General features: G+C 43.7%; 1 protein-coding gene across 1 annotated transcript in view; it reads left to right on the forward strand.

The window, feature by feature from the left end:
- The first annotated feature begins 299 nt into the window (after positions 1-299).
- Positions 300-20,079, forward strand: part of cntnap5b (contactin associated protein family member 5b) — a 63,696-nt gene continuing 43,916 nt past the window's right edge. Inside the window, exons 1-2 of the mRNA XM_048234285.1 lie at positions 300-761; positions 16,896-17,006. Of these exons, the coding sequence (XP_048090242.1) occupies positions 677-761; positions 16,896-17,006 (196 nt within the window). The 5' untranslated portion in view covers positions 300-676. The remainder of the gene's footprint in view (positions 762-16,895; positions 17,007-20,079) is intronic.

Raw genomic sequence — 20,079 nt, forward strand, 5'->3', positions numbered from 1 at the left:
AAAAAAATTGGAATTGCTGTAAAAAATCGAACAAATGTATGAAAAACATTCCACTATATTCCACTATACAAATCAGTCAAGGACAAATGCACAGCACGCACGTCGAAAAGGAATTCCAGGGAGTTTGGTGATAGGAGTTAGCGCTGTCCATGGTGCTGAATTAACGCTGTTTTTCAAACACTGCTCTCTCTCTCTCTCTCTCTCTCTCGCGTCGTTTTAACAGTATATGCTAGTCCTCCACCACCCTCTCTTCTCCCACCAGCTTACAGGTTCACTTCATATAACTTGTGATAGGGACAGGACGGACGGCTTCGCGCAGGTTGAATGAGTGTGAAGGTATTTTGCTGATTGCACGGAAAGGGAACGCTACAGCAACCAATAGCGTGTGCTCGCTCGTCTTTTTTTTAATCTCCTGAAAATCCACCCACCTCAGAAATCTGGCAGAAATGTTACCATCAGCTTTTCACGGTGAGAGCATGCCCCTCTGAACAACGTATGTCTTTAAGAGCATCTACGGGGGAGTGTCTCCGTTCTTTCATCACTAGCAAGACTGGCTCGGTGCTAGCGCACACAAACCACTGGAACTAAACCTTTGGGAGACGACGCACTATTGGAGCTATTTTCTACAAACCAAGGATATAGCGCGACTTGGATAAGCCTCGTGTTATGCGTGAAGATGGATTCGCGGAGTGTGTCCTGGCTGTATGCATTTAGTGTGACGATGCTGTCCGCTTTAGGTTCCGCACTGGCAGCCAACAACTGTAAGTAACTCTGTGACATGTTTGATGTAATTGCTGATGTATGTCATGTCGTGGTGTGAGTTTAAAAACAATACAAACTGTATATTAGGGTACGTACCCTTGCTGTAAGCCAGACACATTTACCATGCGCTAACATCTACGAATATACCGCGTTACAACATTTGTCACAGATGGAAAAGTTAAATTTGTGCGTGGCTTGGTTTCGAACTCTAAAAAAGATAAACTGTGCATGAGTCTCTTATTGATACCCGCCTTCCCCCATCTAAAGAGACGAGCCTTCTTATAGCTTCCTTATTCATGCCTAGTGTGTCACAGGGGTGCTAGATTTAATGAGGGCACTGGCAACAATTCCAAATTGGGCAGTTTTCTGAGGGACAGACGCGGTGCAGACGCAGGAACACTGGCCTTTAGGAGTGACCTTAAAAATGCAGCCTCTGAAGAATTGGATCTCTGAGTGTTGCGCAGACATCCGTCTCTCTTTCTCTCTCACTATTGGGTGCCCTCTCTCTCTCCCAATATACTTCCAATATACTCTGCTCTCGCTCCTTCGCTCTCGTTCACCTTCACGTTGTAAACATGATTGATCTGGTAAAGTTCAATTAAGTGTAGTCATTCCATTGAATGACAAGTAGCTCACGGCAGCGTTATTTACAACGGACTTCTCTGAACTGTGCAAGACGGTATATTGTTATTTCACATTTAAACCTTGACAACAGCGGTTTGCCTCTGGCTTAATTTATTTATAGTCCCGCCAATCCAGCCAGCCATAGAACCATATCATTACGCTTCAAACAATACTGTCCTGCAAGTGAAACCCGGATCAGTCTCTGAAGAAATATCTCGTAGGCAACAATTCTGAAGGCATATTGCTATGTGATTTTAGACACCTTATATTGTGTCGCATTACTCGGGCAGTGTCGCTAGGGTACACTGTCTCCCCGCGCACGCTCAAGATCGATCCAGTAAGGTTTCCATTCCCGGCCAAGAGAACGCCCCCACAGTATTTAGGCAATGCATGCCAAGTTGATTTTTGAAGCAGAACATTGAATATTCCTCGGTCACGGTGATATCGTTATTGAGAAACCAGATAAGCGCACGACATCCCAGCTTGTGATGTCAAGCATTTCCAGCCGTGCCCGTGTGAAGCATGCAGATATCTTGAGATAAATTGAGTGTAACTGTTTCAATCGAGCGTGACAATTCCCACACGTCCATCCCACATATCCGTCTTAACTTGGGTAACAGTGATGAATTCCCCATCCACCGGAAAATATCTTCCGAAAGCAAAAATCCTGCGTGACACTTAAAGGCCCAGTGATTTGAGACAGTCTGCCAAGTATTAGCTACCTCAACATATTGTTGAAATGCCTGAAGTACATAAAAAAAATCTAATCAACAAACACGTGAATGCGTTGTTACGTAAATGTTTGAAGGCAGAAATTAGGCCTAATCTGTGCCCCCCCCCATTATAATGAATTATGTTTTCTCCAAAGCCATACCACCAATTCACACAATTACTACTTCAGCAACACAGACAAAGGTTTAATGAGCATACATTTCCATAAAGTCATGCTCTGTCACGAACAATGACCATTGGCTAGAAACCATGGCAGGATCTGGATACTCTGTTAAGCCACGAGCACCAAGTTCAGCTGGCTAACCAATCCATAGCTGTGTTCGTGGAGTTGCTACTTGCTTTGATGATTCCTTTTGGTGATTTCAGTACTAACAAAGTCATACATACAGTAATTACTCTGGGATCTTGCCACAGAAGCAGATGTGCTGTCATTTTATTCATTTACTTTTTTTTTAATTTTGCTTGTTCTTATTAATTAATACGTGTTTGTTGTGGGGTGTGTGCTGAGCACGTAAGGCAGGCTCCCTCTCACAGGTGCTATCTACCACAATGTGCACAGTGTCTGGAGCATTTTGAAAAAAGATCAAAGACTCTCCGCTGGCCTTTTTGCATGTCTAATTATGCGCGCTCGGTCTACATCCCACCTTTCCAAAGCGTTCAGACACACACCGACAACTCGTGAAAGCTGCAAACGTTTCATCATCTGCATTTTGCACTGCTAATATTTAACTTGTTTCACACAGCACGCTCACACCCACACACACACCCCACACCACAATTGCGGCCTCAAAATTGTGTTAAATATCTTGACAAAGACCTCATTTCAGATTGTAATCAGATAATGAGACCGTGAAAAGGATTTTCAGACAAGCTCTGATTCTTCAAGATGAGACAGGCTTCAGAGCAGATGGAGAATGGCATTGGCTTGACATTCTCACAGAGGAAAAAAACACATTCATAAACAGTTTTAAAAGGAGATATTGTCACTTTAATGGTGTCCTTTCATACTGCAGGCTTTTCAAAGAGCCCTTCTTAACCGGTGCCAAGACAGCGGCCAGTGATGGACTGTTTGGGACGGCTGCTGGGCTCTGGCATTTTTTGTTTATGACTCTTCCAGGGAGAGTGTGTGCGGCACGGAATGTAAAGCGCATGGAACAGGATGAAAATCACATCTCTGTGCCGCAAAAATGGTTTAGTCTGTGGCCTAGATTTAGCTTTGATTGTGCCAGTCTCGCCTGCCTGTCTGATGACTTTGCGGGAAGGAAATCAAAAACCCTCTTTAATTAACTTCTCAAACAAGTTAAGGACCAACCGAGTTATCACACTGCAATGTGACAAAAAAAGTTGTGTTTGCTACTTAGTATTTTCACAGATAACAGTCTCGTAGAATAAAGATATGTGCAAGCATGATTGGTGTGTGTTTATGTGTGTATGTCTTGAATGTGTGTGTGAGTGTGTGTCTTGAATGTGTGTCACTTCCTGTCCAAGATGGTGGCAGGTTGCAGGTGATGTGCAGGTTAACTCCAAACTGTTGTTCTTGTAAAATCTAAACAACTGCACCCGTTGTAATTGCCATCGTTAATGTAATTTGTGCAGACATGATACATTGGCAACTTCTGTGTGTGTGTGTGTGTTTGTGTGTGTTTGTCTTAAGTGTGTGTGTGTGTGTGTCAGAGAGAGAGTGTGTGTGTGAGAGAGAGAGAGAGTGTGTGTGTGCATGTGTTTAAGTGTGTGTGTATGAATGAATGACTGAGTGAGTGAGGGCATTCACATGCCTGCAGTGTTCCGAGGGAGCCGCGGGATTGAATGGACGGTGGCCAGGGACAGAGTAATATCTCTGTCAGCTAGGCTTGCCGCAGGCTGCTTCTTCTCCCCCGAGTGGAGTGGAAGTCATCGCCTGGCCACTGGATCACTTTCCAATCCAATAACTGTCTCTGAGTCGGCAGCACAAGTGTCAAATGGATCGCCGGCTCAAAAAGTGGACGCTGTGCTGTGCGCTGCGGAGTGGGCGAAAGGGTCTACACGGGGGAGATTTGTGGCCCGTTTCCTCTCATTACCCGGGCCTCCTCTGCCCACTCCAACCTCCATAGAGCCCAATAAAGGATACACTTGCTTGAATTGTTTTGTTTTGATCAGGGGGGTCATTCACAGTACAGGAGGAGGTGCTGGCCTATACAGCCTGCCAATACTGAAGAGATGTGCTACAGTGAGCATGAAACAATGTGAAGAACACTGAGAGGTCCTCTAATCCACATCAGGGGACTCTTTCTTTCTTTCTTTCTTTCTTTCTTTCTTTCTTCTTTCTTTCTATCTTTCTTTCCATCTTACTTTCTTTCTTTCATTTATTTAGTTTTCCTTCCTCCCTCCCGTCATTTCTCTTTCTCTCCCCACCCTCCTCTCCCCCCTCTCTCTTTCTCTCTTTAAACTGCTTCTCTCTGTCTTTCTTCCAAATGAATCATACCCTTTCATCCAAAGCAACTAACAGCATAGCCGGGAGGCGCACACCCATCAGTCTATATCCTGCCTGCCAGATTAACCTCTGAGCTCAGCACTAACAGCAAACGCTCTCACTCTGCATCTGTGCATCTGTGCGCGTGATGCCCCCACTGCCGCCGCCGCCTGCTTTTGTCACATTGTGTGTAGTGACACAGTCCCAATCCCAGATCCAGAGTCCAAATAAATGCGCTCCCTAAAGTGTCGATGCAAATGAGGCGTGCTCAGCTCAGCAGCGCTGGGGTGCCCATTGGATGCCCGCAGGATGCCAGTTTGGGCTGCACCCAGCTGGCGCCGCATGTCCTGCAGGTATTTGCTGCCACCACTACCCCCACCCCCTCACACACACACACACATACACACACGCACGCACATACACAAACAGAAGCACACTCTCCACCTGATTTAAATAATTACTTCTCTTTCCTGGCTCCAGAATTAATTGGATGAATCAGGCAGTTGTGTGTATGTGTGGCGGGAGAGCCGGCCGAATACTCATGGAGAGCCACCCACACACCCACCCCCCACCCTCACTTTCACCCAGCGGTTGTACTGCAAGCTAAAGCCTACATCCCTAAGCACACACACACACACACACACACACACACACAAACATGTACACATACACACATACCATGCACAACAGAAAACAGCAGCAGTTGAGTGATACGGCCCAGATCTCAAGCAAGGCCAGATCTCAAGCAAGGCCATTTTTTGTTTTCAGTGTACGGTACATGAATAGGTTTTAATGGAACATATATGAGAAAAACTGTTCAGTTTCAGAATCTCTCTCTCTTTCTCTCTCTCAATCATATACTGACTAGCATGAATCACTCTCCTCACCACACAGAAAACAGTTTCAAAAGAGGGTCATATCTCCATTTTCACCTGCAACACATGCAAAGCATTTCACCCCCCCTACCTACCTCCGCTTCTGTCTCCTTGTTGTCCTCTTTGCTTTGGGAGAAGAAGAACATGTAAATGCACTCTTCCCTGTCTGATGATTACTCCATATTTTAGATGTAACATCTTGTAAACAAATCTCCCTCTGATGCTAGCAGCAGAGTTCGCAATGTACTTACTGTTTATTCAAAGAGACAGGATGTATTAAAGACATTAGGGATAAGAGTGAGTCTGTGCAATAGTTTCCTCATCCCACCCCAATGAAAGACATGTTAACCTAGAAACCAGTGGCCTCTATATTTATCCTCATATTGAAGTTCTTTTCTGTCGATAAAATATTAATGCGAAATCCTCATTTTTGTTCCAAATTCCTTTGTCAAAGGCGTGTATATTCAAATTGCTGTCGTCGGATACTCAAGTACGTGTTAAGTGGGGCAAGCTCTGGAATAATATCCTTGCATCGACTATATTTGCTTTGCACAGGAGATTTTAATCAGTTCGGACGGTAAATACTGGTCTCTGTTTCACCGGGGGACCTACAGAGTAGTAAAGCAAGCACCATTTCATTTAGCCGGCATCCACTTGAGAGGGATTATGACTTTTTATTTTATGCTCTAGGCTGTAGTGGATAGAGCTAATTTTCTCACCACGGACTCTGGCAATTTGTATTTGAAACAAAAAATTGAAAGGGATACAGGGGCGAGAGAGTGAGTGAGAGAGAGAGAGAGAGAAAGAGAGAGAGAACATTTCTTCATTTAGCAGTTGGTCTACATCACGTTTGCTCCTGGTCAAATGGAGGAAAACAATTTCTGCATGTAATAAGCTTTGAAATGGACCTCCGGCATTCACTAGCTGTGAATAGAAACAGCGCCGTGCTGATATAATATGACTCACTGTTGGAGCTGCTTTTCCTCTCTCCTATCCACACACCCATCCATGCAGAGCGAGGACTGTAAAGGGAGGGCTGCATCGTGTGCTATTTACACTTACAATGAGGCCCTAATAGCCTCATTATGGCCTTGCAGCCCCTGGTCCAAAATACTGACTAGAGAAGATCTCTGGAAAAGACAAACTCGATGCTTTACACAGAAAGCAGGGGACTCTGGAATAGATGTGGTCCTGTACAGGTCCTGATTGACTGCACGTAGGCCAGATTAGGAGCAGATTACTTTATTGTGCTTTTTTACTGTGCATATAATGTTGGGTCTTTGTTAGGGTATGACATTTTTTGTGATAACTTTTTATGTGGCCGGATGTTGCTGTATTCCCGTATTTTACCGTATGCATGCTGTTGGTTCTTTGTGAGGACGTGTCTTGTATGTGTTTTATTTAAGGCTGTGAGAGCCAGAGTATTTCATCGTATTCTCAATACGCATGACATTAAACTTGAACTTGGATCAAGAGCTTGTCTGCTTTCTAGATAGATCAGAGCCGGATCAGAGCCAGAAGCGTGCCGAATCAGAGCCAGATCAGGGCCAGATTTGGGCCAGTTCATGACTGGATCTGGACCAGATCAGGGCAGGATCTGGCATTTGTTTGCGATCTAGATAAGAGAGTTCATATCATCATCAGCAGCAGCAGCACAGGCACTTTGTGCATTTGCGCGACGCCGGCCGGCTCCCTCGCTCTCTCACTGGCTCACACTGCAGTCTGGACGGTTGCCGTCTCTTTAGTCGACTCGTGTGTGCCGCTACCCCTGCCCCTGCCTGCCGTCTCCTGTTCCTGCCGGCAGCCACCTTTCCCTGCCTGCAGAAGCCTTTCCCTACCTCCACACGTCTTTCCCTGCCGGCAGCTACATTTTCCTGCCTGTAGCCGCCTTTCCCTGCCTGAATCAACAGACACATCTGCACAGCGCAAATAAAAAGCATTTCATTGCCGATGCTATCTCATGACAGGGCAGCTAATAGACCAATCAGGAACATATCAAAGGGGGGGGACATTAAAGCAGCTGGGATGATCTATCTGCAGGCCTCAGACCCCGCTTAAACAGAGGTCTGTTGGAGATAACAAATTGAATGTTATGAATATCAATTCCCTGTCTGGCTGTGTCATGATGAGCTGTCAACAGACACTAATGGAGACCTGCAGTTGGTGTGTGGCATGTGTAAAACTCACAGACTATTTTGATAATGGAAAGTAATAGCATTAAGAGACTAAAAGTAATTATGAAATGGAATGAGTCATTTTTGTTGTCACAAATGCTTGGATTTACAGCGATTTAGCTCGAAAGGCATGACTAATAAAGCAGTACAATATTTTGCACTTTGCGATCAGTTGACCAATTTCTGGGATTGGTTTTCCACCTGCTTGTAGCCACTCCAGATTATCAACAAATGCAGATGCAAATGCAGATAAACTGTAGGTGTGGAACCATTAAAAACACTGACTGCATCTTAACAATACAAAACCATCACAACAAATTCTTCCTCAATAATGGTATCGTCATGCAAGTGATATATATATATATGTGATGTATCATTTAGTGAAATAAAATAACCAGTATGATATATCATTTAACAAAAATAAATAAATTAACAGTATTCATTTTATAGGTTCTGTAGTTCTGTAGACATTTATTTTTCAGCCTGTTTGACACCTAAGTTTAAACAGAACAAATCAAAGTACTCAAAGGTAGTGCCCCCCCCTCTCTCTCTATGCAAAGCTCTATGCTCATTTATTTTTCAAAGCATTTGCATGAGGAGTAATGAACCAGTAACTCTTGAGATGATGGCCCACACTCGGGATTCCCTGACGGACATTATTCCATCCATTAGTTAACATGAATGAACCATTAATTTAGGAATTAATAAACCATAAGTCAGGTTAAATGCCGAAGTCTATGGTTTATTAACGTGTTACGGATTATTAATAAATCTACCCAAGCTGAGCACATCACAGCAGTTTTCACTTAACTAATGTCATTTAATGGCATCAGTTAACATGAACAAACCATATTTGAAGATTGCATGCTGATAAACCTTAAATATAAAGTTCAGTGCTTAATAATACTTTGCTCATAACAGTACAGCATGTTGGTCTTCATGGCCAAAACAGACATATTCCACACAGCTCCTATTGACTCTTTTAGCAGAGTACATGCTACATGGCTGCACATGGTACAAAGCAACTTGCAATGCAGATAATGCAAATTCCTTACCAGTCGTGTGTGTGTGTGTGTGTGTGTGTGTGTGATTTTTTTTTAACATTTTTTTATATACTTTTTTGATCCCGTGAGGGAAATTTGGTCTCTGCATTTAACCCAATCAGTGAATTAGTGAAACACTAAAACAGCACACAGTGAACACACAGTGAGGTGAAGCACACACTAATCCCGGCACAGTGAGCTGCCTGCTACAACGGCGGCGCTCGGGGAGCAGTGAGGGGTTAGGTGCCTTGCTCAAGGGCCCACTGGTCGGGGCTCGAACCGGCAACCCTCCGGTTACAAGTCCAGAGTGTTAACTAGTGGGCCACGGCTGCTGAATTGCACCTGTGATCAATGTGTTGTTAGCAGTTGCTCTACAGGTGTGTTATTCCCTCGGCTATATTTCACCAGGCTAGTGTTTTTTTTAATGAGATAGGATAGTGGAGAATGACAGGAAATGGGAGAGAGAGTCGGGGTGGGATCCGGAAAGGACCACGGGGCGGGAACCGAACCCAGGTTGCCGGCGTACAGTGTAGGTGCCCCAGCCAGTCGCGCCGTGGCTAGGGCCACCAGGCTAGTGTTTTAATTCATGCCCATTATTAGCAACTGTTTTGCCAAATATGCATCTATGGTGTAGACTGGGCCTGAGGTGTGTGTGTGTGTGTGTGTGTGTGTGTGTGTGTGTGTGTGTGTGTGTGTGTGTGTGTGTGTATCTATGGTGTAGACTGGGCCTGAGGTGTGTGTGTGTGTCTGTGTGTGTGTGTGTGTATGTGTGTGTGTGTGTGTGTGTGTGTATCTATGGTGTAGACTGGGCCTAATGTTCTTATTACCTTCATAAAGGAGAGACAACAGATAAATCAGTCTGCTTTGATCTTTCAAAGATACTTTTCTTTGCCCCCAAAATGGCTTTATTACTGACAGTAATTAATGTCAGTAAACAATGGGGTTGTTGTGTAGATACGCTGTCTAGATCAGACAGATAAACGTAAGATGAAAGGTAGGCTATATTACAGTAAGTGGAATTCTGTCTAGAGACAGGATCGACCAAATAAATGCCCCCATGAATATCATCATAGGACAAAATAAATCCATAACATTACATAAACAACACATGCTTGTCGAAAGGCCTGCACTGTAAGGACACTGCGTTGGGAACTCACAAGTTTCCGTACCAGCAGTGGCTAGTGAACAGATTTCCATGTAATCAAGTCCTGTGTATAAACTGAGGTGACATTAAGAATAGAGGCTGCAAAATGAATGAGTCCAGTATGTACAGATTTGTATTGTTACAGTAAAACCCTGGATGTGGAGGGCTGTCCAAGTAGGGGTTTTTTTTGGCTCATGAATCTAAAAAGGAAGAACCAGTCCACGTGAGCAAGCTGTTTTTTTCCTGATATTCAACCATTTGGGTTGCTGCCATTTCCAGCATCTTACAGATAGATGCACCCTATAGTTATTGCTGCATTGAATGCATTTCTTTTTTTCTTTTTTTACTTTTACACCTTTTATCTGGTCTTCAGATGAGGCAACATAGTTATTCCTTCCAGAAGTGTTGGTGCTAGTGCGTTTTTTCCCCCATTGTGTTTCTTGAGAAGAATCAGGATGAGTTTTACCGCAAGTCTTCATCAGATAAGAAACCTGATCCACTCATGCTCAGTCTTGCATCATCCGCACAGCTCCTAGCCAGCCAGCGGAGCAGCAGCAGTCAAACCAGGTCAGATTAAATTTGCACATGCCGTAAGCGTGGTGAGGAAGTGTGGCCGAGGAACTCGCGGTTAATTAACACATCGTAATGAATAACGTCTCCACATTTCCTTTACCGATAGATATCCGATTGTACTGCGCAGCTTCGATCGAGAGAGAAACAAAAGAGAGGGCGGGGGAGATGAAAATTGAATGTGTTTTCTCTTCTTAATCAATACGAATAGCCGGGTTGCTGTGTCTCAACCAGTCATTTTATCCTGAAAAGCTGCAGGCAAATGGAGTTAGGGATAGCATTAGCGCGGCCCCAGTCCTCATGCTTTAATCTGCCCACATGTTGGCGGGTGGCTTTATCTCGGAGAACATGATTAAACAGATCTTACATGTGTCTGGTGCTGTCATTCAATGCTTGAGTAATTAAAGGGCTTCGATTTAGGGCATGTCCTCATGCTACTTTCAATCAAGGGAGCACAAGGGTCACGGAACGGAAATGATCAGAGTTTGACCTCACATGATCTGAACTTTGACATGAGGGGGCATGACACCTAGCCTGGGAGTACTGTAGGAAAATGAAATTGAGCTGAAGTACGTAGACAGGTGGAGCCAGGCTACATGACATCAACACTATAGGGCAATAGCTCGTATAGCTTTATATGATGATAATGATGATGATATTACTATTGCTATAATCAGATGCAGGCATGAACACACACACACACACACACACACACACACACACACACACACACACAAGGGGGGAGAGAGAGAGAAAGAGAGAGCACTAGTTTGCTTCAATATTAAGTAATATTACATTTAATTTCTACAATTTTACTACTAGTCATTAAATTACTGAAATAATTTAATCAATGAAATACAAAGGTAAGCATTAACAAAGTATTACAGTTTTTTTCAATTGTTTACACGCAATTTTGAAAACCGTGTTTTTTTTTTTCAAAATATAATCACAATTATCCAAACACCACACTCAATTTGCATAATTCCTAGATTGTTTGCAAAATGACACACTTCAGTCAAAACATACACACTTCAGTCAAAACATATACACATATTTGTGAAAATGCTATTAGTTTTCATTTAACCAACACAGTCCTCAATGATCAGACACTATTGCCGCCAGTTCCACACTGCTGTGATAAATAAAAAACACGTTTGTAAAAAAACTAATTTTAGGAAATAGCATGTGCTAGATTTTTGGCCAGACATTGTTATGTAAGGGATAATTTAGATGGCAATAGTGACAAACCCACGACATTCTTCATGATTAGTTTGAGATATACTGTAGTCAGAATGTACACAAATAGGCCTACTATAAACCTACCAAGCACTGCACAACCCTGATGCTGCAGACTGAATATTTCAAGTATTTATTTCAATTTATTTCAAGTATTTCTTACCATAATCAGTTACAGTAATCAACCAACAATGAAATCAATGAAACAAATAAAATCTGTAGACAAATAAAAATTACTGCATGAAGTACATAAACTTTGACTCTGAAGAAAAACTAAGCAACAAGAATAGTGTAACTATTCATCATCTCTCTGTCTGCCTCTTCCTCTATCTCCTTCTTCTCATCTTCCTCTACCTGGGCCTCCTCTACCTCCTTCTCCTCTTCCTCTACCTCCTTCATCTCCTCTTTGAGCTCCCCCTCTCATTATCACTCTTCTTCTTCTTCTAGCTCCTTCCATTTTTGTTGAAGACAGGTGAACTCAACTGCTGCCTTTTATAGCACACCTGAGTGCTGCGTTTTCAAATTAGCACATGTGTGCTTCCACAACTGGTGGATGTGATTATCCAATTCGTTCATTAGTGTGGTCATTGGCGATCCGGGGCTTTGTAATGACAAGGAAGTAACCTCACAATCCTTATCTGTGTTTGCAAATGTTTTGCAAAAAGGGTGAAGCAGACATTGTGTGTAATGTTGTGCTAATCTGTGGAGGTGTTTTGCTCCTTGGAGTAGAATTTTGCAAATTGTGTGGAAATTTTTATTTTAGTGTGTAAACAAACGGAAAAAACGTAATGACCTAATGCTATTTCATATTTGTACATATTTAGCTTTGTAGTGGTATTTGTATTCATGCATGACTATATATAGACAGTCATTGGTATGCATAGATATGCAGAGATTTCATTTCTAGAATTTAAGGCATAATAAATGTGTTAATTAATTATTTATGTTAACAGACACACAGGCAGACATACAGTACATCCCGTGCATAGAGACACATACATACGCTTTAATAGAGACAGACATACAAACAGACATGCACAATACATACATACATACATACATACATACAGAGGCATGGAACCCGTTGTACTGTAGAGAATAGATGAAGAGAGTGCAGTGAGCCGCTAGCTCTCCCATTGCTCCCTGTGTTGGTTCAGAGGCGTAATCGTCCACCAATAAAGGCTCGGCGTTGAGTTCAGTGTTCTGTGTTCTGTTTCAGAGCGCATCTGCTTGTCTGTGTTCCGGAGTGCCTGTATGCACATTCTCAAGAGGAAGCCTCTCATTGCACCCCCTTATCCACCTGCACGTTAAACACACATCAGGCAATAACATCTCTGCAACAGATTTGTTAGGAAATCTATTCAGCACCGTGTGTGTGTGTGTGTGTGTGTGTGTATGTACAGTTTATGTATGCAAGCATGTGTGTGTGTGTGTGTGTGTGTGTGTGTGAGTGAGTGAGTGTGTGTATGTGTACGTGTGTGTGTGTGTGTGTGTGTGTTACCTTGACCGCATGAGTTCTGCAGGTAGCTCACTAGTAGCCTCATAGAGGCTGGATAGAGGCTTGCACACCATGAAAGATGCATGTTCTTCCCACAGTGAGAAACCCCCAGCAGCATTTTGATTACCAGAACAGACTGTGAATCACACATTCTTTGTCTCTATCTCGCTCTCCCTCTCTTTCTCTCTCTTTCTTTGTCTCTCTCTCTCTCTCTCTCTCTATATATATATAAATATATATGTATCTCTCTCCTTTCCTCTCTTTCTCCTTCTCTCTCTCCATGTCTCTCTGTCTCTCTCACTTTATAAATGTGTGTGTGCAGCGGTGGTGTTGGTTGTAAGGTGCAAAAAGCCTCTTAGGGATTACATTAGAGTGGAGCCTTCACCATGCCAAGCCCAGGTCAGGAGGCATAGCCATAAACCATTAAAGCTGAAAATAAAACAAAAAAAAGAAAGAAAAATGCTAGTGGGAGCACCTGTGTGTGTGTGTGTATGTGCGTGTGTGTGTGTGAGAAAGAAAGAGAAAAAGAGGAGTAGAGAGACAAGTGAATGGTGGACGCTGGAGAACGAGAGAGAGAGAATGATAGATTAGGAGAGAAGGAAAAGAGGAGGATAGAGAGAGAAGCTCGGGGGAGAGAAAGAGAGAATTGGAGAGAAGGAGGTGGTGAGGAGAAAATGGAGGTTCACGCCGCGGCCTGATGCACAGCTTCTCCATCAAACAGAGCATGAGATTAGCGTTCAGCATCAAACGGGAACGGCGTGACGGTGGTGGCTGTGTGTGCAGCAGTAGCCGTGGCGACAGGGGTGAGCATCCTCTAATAGCCATCCTCTCATTCTTTTAAGCCACACTTGTGGGAGCTTTGGACTGTTTAAACTCAGCACAGCACAGCACAGCAGAGTGGAGCGCAGTGCAGCAGCAGCAGCTGCAGCAGCAGTAGACAGCCCCGGCTCGTGCATTAGGCTGGAGCAAGCGAGGGAGGCCAATGCATGTTTAATGTGTGGCAGCCGCCGTCATGTCACACCGTCTCAACCTCACCGGAGGAAGCCTCGGTGGTTTCCGGCCGTGACGCATGGTGGCGAAACATCTGAGAGACCAAACGCCGGGAGTTGGCCCAAGTAGCTGCTAAACACCTGGGCAGACAGAGCAGTACGTTTGTGGGACCAGGGGTGGTTTTGGGGAGGTGGATGTATTGCTGCTGACTAAGGGAGGAGGGCATTCTGTAAACATGAATGTTTAATCCCCCGTACATTTGAGCTTCCTCTCCCTCCTTAGCTTGCGTAAGAAACCACGGATATCTACCACCACGTATTGTTCTGACAAGGTTGAGGTGTGATCTCGGCGGGTGCAATTATACGTTGCACATTTTTAAAAACACGAAAAGGGATTTTAACAGTCCAATGAGCCGTGAATCATCTAAACTGCCTTTGGCAGCGCTGCGATGCTTTCTTGCCATTTTTAGTCTTGCCTTGCATCGCCTTGTAAGTGTGTCCCCAGATGTGTGTATTATTCTTTTTTTGACTTTCACACACACACACACACACACACACTCTGTCTTGTGAGCTTATAGCTTCTGACAGGCACATCAGCACATTTAGTGTTTCTTTGTGCCTGGTGACGTGGCTGTTTGATGTGGTTTCTGAGGGCTGTTTTTCTCTACCCGTTTTTAGATGACTGGCTGTGTGTGTGTGTGTGCGTGCGTGCGTGTGTGTGTGTGTGTGTGCATAGCCCCTCGGTTCCGTGTTGATGATGAGGCGAGTAGACTTGTGTTTCCTCAGACTCCATCTCTAGCTCATTAACCTGGTTTCTCAGGCCCCACTCTGCTCAGCTTGGGCCAGTCACACCTCCTCCACGCAGGGGGACACATCACAGGGGAGAGGAGCGGAGCAGAGGGGAGGGGAGGGGAAGGGGGGGAGTCGCACCTCCTCCACACAGGGACACACACACAAGGGCGAAGGGCTACCGCAGGCAAATGTGTCTGAACCAGCTGCCGCCAGGGAAACACTCTGCAAGAATCTGTGTGTGTGTGTGTGTGTGAGTGGAATGTGTGTGTGCATGTGTGTATACTTGAGTGCATGTGTGTGTGTGTGTGTCTTATATGTGCTACTGAGTGTGTGTGTATCAGGAGGATGTGTGTAAATTTGGATCTGTTATGTGAATGTGTGCACACTTAAGTTTGTGTGGAAGCTGTGTGTATCTATGTCTGTGTGTGTGTGTGTGTGTCTATGTGTGTGTTTGTGCGAGTGGCGTGAAGAGACTGCAGTGAAGAGCAGGTGGATGAGCTAACTGTTTTCTCAGTCCCGCGGCGCAGGGGAGTGAGATAATTCCCCTACCCCACCCTCCTTCTTCTTGTTTTGCATTTCCATCGTGTCTGAGCTCTGTGCGCTGAACAGAGACTCAGGCGGAGTCGGACTCGTCGGGGGTTTGCCACGGCTGGGCACAGTGTGGGTTGGCCGCAGTGTGCGGGGGGGAGAACATGCTTGTTTGTGTGGCTGCCCACATTCATATGTATGAGTCCCTATGCCGTCCGGCTCTCTGTCCACTGATGCAGGTTATCCACCTGAAAGGAACCGCCGTCTCAGTCCATCACGTTCAGAAAGACAGAAAGAAAGAGAGAAAGATATTGTCCAGAAGTTAAACACGCCCGGGGTTGTGATGAGGGGTGTGATGAAAGAAGCCCACATATTTGCTCTCCCCTGCACATCCGAGCTGTTGGCGAGTTCTAATTAGCTTTTCTCCCTCTGTAGATGAGAGGCAAAGTGGTGATTGGGAGGGGAGGGGGGTACTCGGGGGGTGGGAAGGTCGTTGAAAGCCAGGAACCGGGCGATCTGTGGTCCGCTGAGCTATAGTATGCTCTCTCTGAAGTCTCACTGAAGCTGGCAGGAGTGTGAGTGTGTGTGTGTGTGTGTGTGTGTGTGCGCATATGTGTGTGTGTGTGTGTGTGTGTGTGTGTGTGTGTGTAACAGAGGGCACTGATAGCTTCAGGCCATTCTCCTTCTGACCTTAGAACGACTTCTTTATTCATTATTGCCATCTCTCTCTTTTTCACACTCGTTCACTCTGCTTCTGTTCCATTTTCTTTCTCACTTTCATTTATGCTCTAACTTATTTTCACTCTCTCTGTCACTCTCTCTCTTTCCTACTCAATCTTTCCATCTCAATCGCTCTGTCCCCCCTTCCTCTCACCTCACTCTCTCCATCCCTCTATAGTTTTGTCTTTATCTCTCATTTCTTTCCTCTCTTTATCTCTCTCCTCCCCCTCTCTTATTTACTCCCTCCATCCCTATAGCTCTCTCCCTCTCTCTTTATACCTCCTCCCACCCCTCCATCTCTTTTTCTCTCTATGCCTCTCTCTTTCTTTCTCTCTCTTTCTTTCTCTCTCCCTTTGTCTTTCCTCTTGAAATTTGGACTCCATTTGTAAAACAGAGAGCGATGCCATTTGATGTCTCGCTTGTTCAGGAGGCTTTTGAAAGGTTAATTGGCTGCGTAATCAGCTCGGTGCGAGCAGGGCTGGAATGGGATCTCGGCGTGCTTCAAAACCCACTTTCATCCCCGAGCCCCCCTGCTCGTCTCCACAGATGGCCACACACACGGGTCTGATAGATGTTGTCTGCTATCTGATAACAGATGTAAGAGGACTGGAGTTTTTTTTCCCCACTCTTTCCTTTGCCATGTTCTATGGCCTACAGAGAGAGAGAGAGAGAGAGAGAGAGAGAGAGAGAGAGAGAGAGAGAGAGAGAGAGATGTTAAATGTTGTGTTAAATAGTTTTTGGTTTTTCTCCTCCTTCTAGATTACTGCAACGGCCCACTGGTGGCGGCCTTGCCTCCGACGTCGTTTGAGAGCTCCTCAACATCCTCCAGCAGCCAGTCCTCTTACTTTGCCAAACTCAACAGACGAGATGGTGAGTGAGTGAGGGAGGGAAGGAGGGAGTGAGTGAAGGGAAAAGATGAATGAGTGAGTGAGTGAGTGAGTGAGTGAGTGAGTGAGTTTACTGAGTGAGAAAGCAAGTGAGTGAGTGAGTTTACTGAGTAAGAAAGCAAGTGAGTGAGTACAGTAAGTGAGTGAGTGAGTGAGTTTACTGAGTAAGAAAGCAAGTGAGTGAGATGCCTGTTTGAGTGAGTGAGTGAATAAGTGAGTGAGTGAGTAAGATAACTAAGTGAGTAAGGTAGTTAGAGAGTGAGTGACTGACTGATTGAGTAAGTACGTTAATGAAAGAGTAATTAAGTGAGAGAGTGATGACCTTGTAAGTGAGTTATTGAGTGAGTGAGTGAGTGAGGAATGAGTGAGTGAGTTATTGAGAAGATGAATGTAAGTGAATGGTGTGGGTGCGTGAATTATTGAGTTATTGAGAAAACCACTGTGTGAGTGAGTTATTGAGTGAGTGAGTAAGTGAATGGTGATTGAGTGCATGAATAAGTTATTGAGAAGATGACTGTGTAAGTGAGTTATTGAGTGAGTGAGTGAGTGAGTGGATGGTGATTGAGTGCATGAATAAGTTATTGAGAAGATGACTGTGTAAGTGAGTTATTGAGTGAGTGAGTGAATGGTGATTGAGTGCATGAATAAGTTATTGAGAAAACCACTGTGTAAGTGAGTTATTGAGTGAGTGAGTGAGTGGATGGTGATTGAGTGCATGAATAAGTTATTGAGAAGATGACTGTGTAAGTTATTGAGTTATTGAGGAGTGAGTGAGAGTGGATGAGTGATTGGTGATTGAGTGCATGAATAAGTTATTGAGAAAACCACTGTGTAAGTGAGTTATTGAGTGAGTGAGTGAGTGAGTGAGTGAATGGTGATTGAGTGCATGAATAAGTTATTGAGAAGATGACTGTGTAAGTGAGTTATTGAGTGAGTGAGTAGTGAGTGAATGGTGATTGAGTGCATGAATAAGTTATTGAGAAGATGACTGTGTAAGTGAGTTATTGAGTGAGTGAGTGAGTGAGTGAGTGAGTGAATGGTGATTGAGTGCATGAATAAGTTATTGAGAAGATGACTGTGTAAGTGAGTTGTTGAGTGAGTGAGTGAGTGAGTGAGTGAGTGAGTGAATGGTGATTGAGTGCATGAATAAGTTATTGAGAAGATGACTGTGTAAGTGAGTTATTGAGTGAGTGAGTGAGTGAATGGTGATTGAGTGCATGAATAAGTTATTGAGAAGATGACTGTGTAAGTGAGTTATTGAGTGAGTGAGTGAGTGGATGGTGATTGAGTGCATGAATAAGTTATTGAGAAGATGACTGTGTAAGTGAGTTATTGAGTGAGTGAGTGAGTGGATGGTGATTGAGTGCATGAATAAGTTATTGAGAAGATGACTGTGTAAGTGAGTTATTGAGTGAGTGAGTGAGTGAGTGAGTGAGTGAGTGAGTGAATGGTGATTGAGTGCATGAATAAGTTATTGAGAAAACCACTGTGTAAGTGAGTTATTGAGTGAGTGAGTGAGTGAGTGAGTGAATGGTGATTGAGTGCATGAATAAGTTATTGAGAAGATGACTGTGTAAGTGAGTTATTGAGTGAGTGAGTGAGTGAATGGTGATTGAGTGCATGAATAAGTTATTGAGAAGATGACTGTGTAAGTGAGTTGTTGAGTGAGTGAGTGAGTGAGTGAGTGAGTGAGTGAATGGTGATTGAGTGCATGAATAAGTTATTGAGAAGATGACTGTGTAAGTGAGTTATTGAGTGAGTGAGTGAGTGAATGGTGATTGAGTGCATGAATAAGTTATTGAGAAGATGACTGTGTAAGTGAGTTATTGAGTGAGTGAGTGAGTGAGTGAATGGTGATTGAGTGCATGAATAAGTTATTGAGAAGATGACTGTGTAAGTTAGTTATTGAGTGAGCGAGTGAGTGAGTGAGTGAGTGAATGGTGATTGAGTGCATGAATAAGTTATTGAGAAGATGACTGTGTAAGTGAGTTATTGAGTGAGTGAGTGAGTGAGTGAGTGAGTGAGTGAGTGAGTGGTGATTGAGTGCATGAATAAGTTATTGAGAAGATGACTGTGTAAGTGAGTTATTGAGTGAGTGAGTGAGTAAGGAAGTTAATGGTGATTGAGTGCATGAATAAGATATTGAGAAGATGACTGTGTAAGTGAGTTATTGAGTGAGTGAGTGAATGGTGATTGAGTGCATGAATAAGTTATTGAGAAGATGACTGTGTAAGTGAGTTATTGAGTGAGTAAGTGAATGGTGAGAGTAAGGGAAAGAATGAGTTATTGACCAAACGAGTGAGTTAGTGACACCTATGACTGCATATAATCCTTGAGTCCCAGCAGCTTGTTACCACATTGCCCCTACTGGGGTAGTGTGTGTTTATACACCTTTGTGTGTTTATTGAGTATTGGGGAAGTATATATTAGTGTAACAGTGTGTGTATGTATGTGTAGCCTTGTGGGCCCTGAATTTTTCTTGTATCTGCCTTTGAGGAGAACTAAATTGAGTCAGCTTTGTGTTTGTGTTGCCTGTGGTCAATCAGCATACATGTGTTTTTCAAACGTGTGTTGATATTTGTGTGGCTTTATGTACTCATAAGGGAAGCATGTACGTTAGCTTATCTATGTGTATAGCATATGTGTGTGTGCTTATCCTATGCCTGTTTGTGTGTGTGTGTGTGTGTGTGTGTTAGGGATGTAACTGTATGAAAATTTAACCTCACAGTTATAGTGACCAAAATTATCACGGTTTTCGGTATTATCATGGTATTTCTAAAAGTGTGTTCAATATGTTCAGAAAGCACTGATAGACCTACACAAGCTGAAATAGTTTCAAAAAGTGTGCCTAAAGTGTTTTTCTTCATGTTTAATTGACTATGTGCTTATAGCTTAACTTACCCTACCATAACTTGGAGTTTGCTATTTCTGTTATTTGGATGCAATGAGTGAGACCAAAGTAAGCGATTAAAATAAAACTTTAGGCTACTGTATTCTCCTGATAACGTGAGTGGAATGGATTTAATGTGGACATGAACATAAAAAGACGCAGAGTG

Source organism: Alosa alosa, chromosome 23 (genome assembly GCF_017589495.1).
Source record: "Alosa alosa isolate M-15738 ecotype Scorff River chromosome 23, AALO_Geno_1.1, whole genome shotgun sequence".
Lineage (NCBI taxonomy): Eukaryota > Metazoa > Chordata > Actinopteri > Clupeiformes > Clupeidae > Alosa > Alosa alosa.